The sequence below is a fragment of the Coregonus lavaretus genome (assembly GCF_964263955.1).
Source record: "Coregonus lavaretus genome assembly, chromosome: 1".
NCBI classification, from domain to species: Eukaryota; Metazoa; Chordata; class Actinopteri; order Salmoniformes; family Salmonidae; genus Coregonus; species Coregonus lavaretus.
In genome coordinates, this window is record NC_139988.1 from 11,693,233 (window position 1) to 11,702,754 (window position 9,522).

The 9,522-nt window shown below is 42.8% G+C and overlaps 1 protein-coding gene across 1 annotated transcript in view; it reads left to right on the plus strand.

Moving 5' to 3' along the window:
- Positions 1–5,717, plus strand: part of LOC311127580 (heparan sulfate glucosamine 3-O-sulfotransferase 3B1-like) — a 39,016-nt gene extending 33,299 nt beyond the window's left edge. Inside the window, exon 2 of the mRNA XM_084159397.1 lies at positions 3,105–5,717. Coding sequence (XP_084015523.1) covers positions 3,105–3,723 — 619 coding nt within the window. The 3' untranslated portion in view covers positions 3,724–5,717. The remainder of the gene's footprint in view (positions 1–3,104) is intronic.
- Positions 5,718–9,522: the final 3,805 nt, after the last annotated feature.

Below are 9,522 nucleotides of genomic sequence, written 5' to 3' on the forward strand. Positions count from 1 at the left end.
TATCTCACACCACCCTGGGCTTTGTCTCTTATTTCATCATTCTCTCTCTCTCTCTCCCTCTCTCTCCCTCTCTACCCCCCCTCCTCTCTCTAATGCCCCCCCCCTCTCTCAATTGAAGTAGATAATAAACAAAAGTGAAATAAACAATAAAAATGAACAGTAAACATTACACTCACAAAAGTTCCAAAAGAATAAAGACATTTCAAATGTCATAATATGTGCAAATAGTTAAAGTACAAAAGGGAAAATAAATAAACATAAATATGGGTTGTATTTACAATGGTGTTTGTTCTTCACTGGTTGCCCTTTTCTTGTGGCAACAGGTCACAAATCTTGCTGCTGTGATGGCACACTGTGGTATTTCACCCAATAGATATGGGAGTTTATCAAAATTGGGTTTGTTTTCGAAGTCTTTGTGGATCTGAGGGAAATACGTGTCTCTAATATGGTCATACATTTGGCAGGAAGTTAGGAAGTGCAGCTCAGTTTCCACCTCATCTCTCTCTCTCACTCCCTCTCCCTCTCTCTCTCTCTCTCTCTCTCTCTCCCCCCCCCCCCTATACAACGTGTCTTATAGTGCATTGAAGGGGCCAGCCAGTAGTACATGTCCATGAATTAGCCATGAGGGGCAGTAGTTTTAGCCAGTAGTACATGTCCATAAATTAGACATGAGGTGCAGTAGTTTTACATGAACTAGATTCTAGAGCAGAACTGAGGAGGATGTAGCACTGAAGGAACTGCAGGTAAAAGACTGGTTAGCCTAGGTCTTTCTGAAAGTCCTCTCGTCTAACATCAGACGCTCTCCAGCTCTTAAGCTTACTACAAGCTCTGTTGCAGGCTGGTAGTAGCTAGCGGCTCCCTGTAATACACTCCGGTATTCACCATACTCTTTTACTACCTGAAAATGTAGACACGCCGTATCATTCCTTCCCCAGCCGTGGGGGCAGTGTTGTCACTTGGTTCCTTCATCTGATCTATAGGCTATACTGTATAGGCTATTCATCAAAGTAGCCTATTTTGCATTGATAACCAAATATAAAATCTAGTGATTCCAGGCTATTGTGAAAATGGTAGAACCTGCTGTAGCCAACTAGCTAGCCATGTGGTTTTTTCTCCATGACCAAAACATGATGTTCTATTTTTAGCTGATATGGGAATTAATACACAAGCCGGCAAGTATATGGTATATATATATATTTTATAAATCTTATAATTTCACATGCACTGAATGTGGGAAGCTAAAAGGCTAGCTAGCTTGCTATGTTTTTAGCTACGCTAAAGCCAGCTAGCCAGGCTGCCAGCTAGCTACTACTAGCAAGGGAAAGCAACTCTTCCTTGCTTTCGCCAAATGAAAAGACAAAACCAGAAAACTTTGCCCCTTGTGAGACTGGTGAGGATATTATCCTATTATATATTATTATATTATTGCTCCAGAAATCCCACTCCGCACACACATAGATCAACTGAGTGAAGCTTGTAGTAACCTTTACAGCAGTCATGGCTGTGTAACTCTGCCCCTGCACAACAACACAGTCTGATACTCAGGCAACAATAGGCTAACAGGAACCTTTATCTCTGTGAGTGGATGCACCCTGATAGCCTGCATGGGTTATCTACATTCAATTCAAATGGGCTTTATAGGCATGGGAAACGTGTTCACATTGCCAAAGCAAGTGAAAAAACTAAAACAACTACAAAAAACAACAAAGACAACATTAACCAGACAATAACAGTAAAGGGGGGGGGGGGGGAGAAATGGGAGTTTGTCAAAAATGTATTTGTGTTCAAATTCTTTGTGGGTCTGTGTAATCTGAGGGAAATGTGTGTGTCTGATATGGTCATATATTTGGCAGGAGGTTAGGAAGTGCAGCTCAGTTTCCACCTCAGCCGCCCTGGCTGGCCTGTTAGAAACATTGGCTGGTCTGAAACAAGTCGAGTCTCCTTTAAGACAGCTCCATGGGCATACCACAGAAGGCTCTAGCTGAGTCAGTGAAAGCCAGATTAAGCGTTTGCTGCCTAAGTGGTTAATGGTGTAAAGAGGCAGGGTGGAGTTAGATTTAGTCCAGCCTCACTGGACCATTAAGGTCGTTGGCACAGCCAGACAGACAGACAGACAGACAGACAGAGGGATGAGATAGGGCTGCCTATAGTGATAGTTTGTGAGCCCTGTAACAACGTCAAGCGGCCTTCACTGGCTGGCCTGCTGACTGACTGGCTGGCTGACTGACTGGCTGGCTGGCTGACTTGCTGGCTGGCTGACTGGCTGGCTGGCTGGCTGGCTGACTTGCTGGCTGGCTGGCTGACTGACTCATTGATTGTAGAACACTATGCTCTCCATCTGGTTGATTACATTATGCAAGATTCTCCTCTCTCTCTCTCTCTCTCTCTCTCTCTCTCTCTCTCTCTCTCACTCTCTCTCTAATTTCAATTTAAGGGCTTTATTGGCATGGGAAACATATGTTTACATTGCCAAAGCAAGTGAAATAAACAATAAAAAATGAACAGTAAACATTACACCCACAAAAGTTAAAATGTCATATTATGTCTATATGCTGTGTTGTAACGATGTGCAAATAGTTAAAGTACAAAAGGGAAAATAAATTAACATAAATATGGGTTGTATTTACAATGGTTATTGTTCTTCACTGGTTGCCCTTTTCTTGTGGCAACAGGTCACAAATCTTGCTGCTGTGATGGCACACTGTGGTATTTCACCCAATAGATATGGGAGTTTATCAAAATTGGATTTGTTTTCGAATTCTTTGTGGGTCTGTGTAATCTGAGGGAAATATGTGTCTCTAATATGGTGATACATTTGGCAGGAGGTTAGGAAGTGCAGCCAATCATCGAGAGAGGATTATGGTGAGGCGACAAGCGGGGCTTTGACGGACACCGGGACACGAATCCCCTCTCTCTCTCTCTCTCTCTCTCTCTCTCTCTCTCTCTCTCTCTCTCTCTCTCTCTCTCTCTCTCTCTCTCTCTCTCTCTCTCGCGCTCTCATTCAAGGTGTATTTCTGACTGATTTAAAAATGTAATAGTTCATAGTTGCAAGAGTCATGAGTCATAGATTTTCTTTGAACCCTATCCTCCTTTCTTCTCTTTAGGGAGCTGATGCCCAAGACCCTGGAGGGCCAGATCACCATGGAGAAGACCCCCAGCTACTTTGTGACCAGAGAGGCCCCGGCCCGGATCTCCGCCATGTCCCGGGACACCAAGCTGATCGTGGTGGTGAGGGACCCCGTCACCAGGGCCATCTCTGACTACACACAGACACTGTCCAAGAACCCAGACATTCCCACCTTCGAGAGCCTGACCTTCAGAAACAGGACTATGGGGCTAATCGACACGTCCTGGAGCGCCATCCAGATTGGCATCTATGCCAAGCACCTGGACAACTGGCTGCAGTACTTCCCCATGGGCCAGATCCTGTTTGTGAGCGGTGAGCGTCTGATCAGCGACCCAGCTGGAGAACTGGGCCGGGTGCAGGACTTCCTGGGGCTCAAGAGGATCATCACAGACAAACACTTCTACTTCAACCAGACCAAGGGCTTCCCCTGCCTCAAGAAAGCTGAGGGCAGCAGCAAGCCCCACTGCCTGGGAAAAACCAAAGGGCGGACCCACCCCAACATCCACCCAGAGGTGGTGCAGAGGCTACAGGACTTCTACAGGCCTTTCAACATGAAGTTCTACCAGATGACGGGACATAACTTTGGTTGGGATTGATGGATGAGAATTTGGGAGGACACATTGTTTATTTTCTTCTCTGTAATTCAATGAATGGCAAATAAGACATGGGAGATGTTGCTATATATATGTAAAATGTACAGAAATCTATTTTATAATAATTTATTTTTTATTTCTAAGCAATTAATTCACTAAGCTGCCTAACCATATTTGTACATGCATAACATCTGGCCCACACATTGTTTTAGATTTTTTTACATTCCACATTTAATGTTTTGTTTCCTTACTCTTCCCTTCATGGTCCCTCATGTCAACTCAGTAGAGTTAAAATGGTCCCTCATGTCAACTCAGTAGAGTTAAAATGGTCCCTCATGTCAACTCAGTAGAGTTATAATGGTCCCTCATGTCAACTCAGTAGAGGTATAATGGTCCCTCATGTCAACTCAGTAGAGTTGAAATAAGAATAGAGGGATATTGATTAAGGCCCCGTTTTATGGGTATAGAGTGATTTAAACATTTAAACATTCATAATCAATAGCCATCATCAAACCCTTCCTCGATAGCCATCATCAAACCCTTCCTCAATAGCCATCATCAAACCCTTCCTCAATAGCCATTATCAAACCCTCCACCCCACATTGCTCATTGTCTAGTTATTCCTATCAGTTTCTGTTCCATCCACTCAAACATTGTGTTTCATTGAAATGAGGTCCTTTCAGTTACCACCAGTTACCCCCATCCACAACCCATTATCCTACTGTCCCATTGGCTTAACCAGCTGATCTCTTGCCCTGTCATTGGCCTAACCAGCTAATCTGATTTCTCTTTCACTTAATAACAGGTGGATCAATAGGCCTAACTGCTGCTGATTGTGTCAGCCATGGTTAAAGTGTGGCCTTCCTCTGCTAGTGCTAGGTCTAAATCCTATTTCTGACCGCATCACATTGATAGGGCTCCATGTTGACATGATGCTAATAGAAAACGTTACTGAGGCCCATCGATTCAGGTCTCCTCTCCGCTGTACTCTTGCACCAATTACAAGACACTGTTGGCTCAGAGCCAGGGTTCAAAGGTCATACACAATCAAATTTGCTCTGAGAGATGTTTTATTTGTTGAAGAGACAGAGAGGGGAGGACACTCTGGATCAGGGGAGGACTGTAGTATAGTCCTTGAATGCATCCCAAAAGGCACCCTATTCCCTATATAGTGCAGTTCTTTAGACCAGAGCCCTGTGGCCCCTTGGTGAAAAGTAGTGCACTATAAAGGGAATAGGGTGCCATTTGGGACTCCCATTGTCTTCATGGTACAGTGAGAATGCTTGGCCTGAGTTGATCTAGGATCTAGCTGCGGCGTATATGTCTGATACAGATGATAGAAAAGCCACGAGCTCTCTGCTTCACTGGAACACAGCATCAACAAACAGGATCGGCAGGCCTCAGATCAGATCTTTGGAATGCGTCCCAAATGGCACCGTGTTCCCTAGAGAGCACTGCTTTTGACCACGTGTCAAATGGCAATACTTTCGGGCCTTGGTCTAAATTAGTTCACTATGTAGGGAAAAGGGTGCCATTTGGAACACATCCACAGACCAAAGGGAGAAGGAGGGTTTCTAAAGTGATGTCTGCGGGAACGGCCTCGGGCGGAGCTACAGAACAGAACAACACCGTTGTCATGATCAAACTTCATTATGGTATGGTCTATATAGTTCTACACCCTGTCATCATCACATTGTCTCAATTCTCTTCTACTTGTTGCCAAAAAAAGACATTTTCAGAGTATACAGCTCGTTACCTAGGTTACACACTAGCTTTTCTTTGTCTGTTGTTTTGTTTTCTTTGTTGTCGTTCTACTTGAATTCTTCATATGAGGAACAGTCTGTAGTTATGCTGGCCCATACCCTCGCAGGGAGGGGCTACTTCAAAGCCATCCTATCCTCTTTGGATTGTAAGAGTGCTGAATCTACGTCCCAAATGGCACCCTAGTCCCTACAGTGCACTACTTGTGATCAGGGCCCATTGGGCTTTGGTCAAAAGTAGTGCACTACAGTGGGGGGAAAAAAGTATTTAGTCAGCCACCAATTGTGCAAGTTCTCCCACTTAAAAAGATGAGAGAGGCCTGTAATTTTCATCATAGGTACATGTCAACTATGACAGACAAATTGTAGGATTTTTAATGAATTTATTTGCTAATTATGGTGGAAAATAAGTATTTGGTCACCTACAAACAAGCAAGATTTCTGGCTCTCACAGACCTGTAACTTCTTCTTTAAGAGGCTCCTCTGTCCTCCACTCGTTACCTGTATTAATGGCACCTGTTTGAACTTGTTATAAGTATAAAAGACACCTGTCCACAACCTCAAACAGTCACACTCCAAACTCCACTATGGCCAAGACCAAAGAGCTGTCAAAGGACACCAGAAACAAAATTGTAGACCTGCACCAGGCTGGGAAGACTGAATCTGCAATAGGTAAGCAGCGTGGTTTGAAGAAATCAACTGTGGGAGCAATTATTAGGAAATGGAAGACATACAAGACCACTGATAATCTCCCTCAATCTGGGGGTCCACGCAAGATCTCACCCCGTGGGGTCTAAATGATCACAAGAACGGTGAGCAAAAATCCCAGAACCACACGGGGGGACCTAGTGAATGACCTGCAGAGAGCTGAGACCAAAGTAACAAAGCCTACCATCAGTAACACTACGCCGCCAGGGACTCAAATCCTGCAATGCCAGACGTGTCCCCCTGCTTAAGCCAGTACACTTCCAGGCCCGTCTGAAGTTTGCTAGAGTGCATTTGGATGATCCAGAAGAGGATTGGGAGAATGTCATATGGTCAGATGAAACCAAAATATAACTTTTTGGTAAAAACTCAACTCGTCGTGTTTGGAGGACAAAGAATGCTGAGTTGCATCCAAAGAACACCATACCTACTGTGAAGCATGGGGGTGGAAACATCATGCTTTGGGGCTGTTTTTCTGCAAAGGGACCAGGACGACTGATCCGTGTAAAGGAAAGAATGAATGGGGCCATATATATCGTGAGATTTTGAGTGAAAACCTCCTTCCATCAGCAAGGGCATTGAAGATGAAATGTGGCTGGGTCTTTCAGCATGGCAATGATCCCAAACACGAAGGAGTGGCTTCGTAAGAAGCATTTCAAGGTCCTGGAGTGGCCTAGCCAGTCTCCAGTTCTCAACCCCATAGAAAATCTTTGGAGGGAGTTGAAAGTCTGTGTTGCCCAGCGACAGCCCCAAAACATCACTGCTCTAGAGGAGATCTGCATGGAGGAATGGGCCAAAATACCAGCAACAGTGTGTGAAAACCTTGTGAAGACTTACAGAAAACGTTTGACCTGTGTCATTGCCAACAAAGGGTATATAACAAAGTATTGAGAAACTTTTGTTATTGACCAAATACTTATTTTCCACCATCATTTGCAAATAAATTCATTATAAATCCTACAATGTGATTTTCTGGATTTTTTTTTCTCATTTTGTCTGTCATAGTTGACGTGTACCTATGATGAAAATTACAGGCCTCTCTCATCTTTTTAAGTGGGAGAACTTGCACAATTGGTGGCTGACTAAATACTTTTTTCCCCCACTGTATATACGGAATAGGATACATTTTGGGTGGTAAGCCTAAGAGGGCTGAGTGTGGAGGGACCCAGAGAGAATGTACACATCCTTTCCGCTACACACTACACATTAAATTCCCTCCAATCAAATGCAGAGGTGAAGGTGTCTGTCACTGGCCATTGAAAAGTATGAAAAAAAGAAATACAGTATGTCACTTTTTTCACGTTTTAAGACAATGTTATGCCTCTAAACCACGCAGTCTAATGCAAATACCCAGCCTCTGTCTCAATTCAACAGTGTGGAACCAGTTATGAAGGTTGGATTTTAAACCAGTGGATGGTAGCAGTGGAGATGAGGGCTTGTCCTAACATTTTACCGGTCCCTTATTCACATATAGTGGCATTTCACACCAAGGAATGTACACTTATTTTCAATTATCATGCCTATATGGACAACGTCTCAATCTCCCCTTCTCTACTTATAGTGCAATGGTTGTTAAAATGGTTGTTAAAATGGTTGTTGAAAGCATTTAAAATGGCCTTGGTATAGAGCAGGACATTCTGAATCGGAATAATGTCAATCTTTCTCCCTGTAACGGTTGGAGTAGGGGAGGCTGGGGCAGTTGCCCCCTGTTACATTTACAGTCTCCCACTGATGCATTGGAATTATGGTCTTATTCATGTTACAAAGAGTAGGGATTGCATCCTAAATGGCACTCTATTCCCTATTTAGTGCACTACTGTTGACCAGGGACCATAGGGCTCTCGTCAAAAGTAGTGCACTTTTTAGGGAATAGGGTTTCATTTGGGACACATACTATCTCAAAACCTTGCAATCATGGTCAGGATCCATGCTGCTGCATCCGTTCTGGTTGAGTTTTATTCAACCCTTTTAGAGATCTACAAAATATAATGATAGTGTTGTTGGTCTTACCCACCCCCGTCTGCATATCATATGGTTACTATTTTGAGGTTTAGCAGATTCTGTATGTTTAAGAATGAAAAATAACATGTAAATAAACTTTTGTGGTATCATGTACATCAAATGACTTTTACACAGTGAAAGAGCAAAATGGAAGAGATGTTTCTAGATAATGAAATGCTGAACATTCATACGATTTCTTTGTATGAAGAAATAAATCAAGTATATATTTTACCAAATCTTTGTCTAACTTTCTAAGTTCATCTTTTGAATTTAAATGTGGAAATATGAAAATAATATGAAATTGTCAATGTCAGAATATGAACATGTAAAATGTAAATAAAATTGAATATGGAATCTTTCCAAATCAAAATAACATAATTAAGTAACAATCTGTCATTCTCCACATGAAATGCACAAAATGCTAGTCTAGCTGTCTAGTAATTCCAGTAAGTAAGCTACTAAATAGTTGTTTAGTTACACTCAGACAGTAAATAGCTGTTCCTAGTGCACACAGTAAATAGTTGTTCATAGTGCACTCAGACAATAAATAGTTGTTCCTAGTGTATTCAGACAGTACATAGTTGTTCCTAGTGTATTCAGACAGTAAATAGTTGTTCCTAGTGCACTCACAGTAAATAGTTGTTCATAGTGCACTCACAGTAAATAGTTGTTCCTAGTGCACTCACAGCAAATAGTTGTTCCTAGTGCGCTCAGACGGTAAATAGTTGTTCCTAGTGCACTCAGACATTGCACAATTGGATCAATGGTACTTTTCCTGTGGTGTACCTTTCCTCTACAATGGAGGCTTTCTGGGAAATGTCTCATTACTGTCAGAGGAGATATAGAGCAGACTGAAGCCATGTTCAGAAATGCCGTCCTCGCCCATACCCCTGTACCCTCTGTTGAAAGAGACACACTGTGTCCTAGTTACTAGTGTGGGCTAAGAAGATACACCTCTACCTCACTGGCTGTTTATTTATGGGGCTGTATGTGTGTGTGTATGGAACACCTCCATGTCTTAACAGGGCCCCATTCACCATGTCAGATGTGCCGTGTTTACCTGGCTGTGTTCTGACGGACATGCTGGAACTAGATTCCAAACCAGGGGCCTTTCGCTCCATAACACTTCCACATGAAATATGTCAAACAAACATGCAAAATAGTAAACAGAAAACGAGCATGCAGTAGTAAAATAGTACAGTATTATGGCATCACATCTTGGAGGCTGTAAATCTGAACCTTATTAGGGTATGTTCCAAATGGCACCCTATTCCCTATAAAGTGCCCTATTTTTGATAGGGCTCTGGTAATCATTTGTTCCCTATGTACGGAAAAT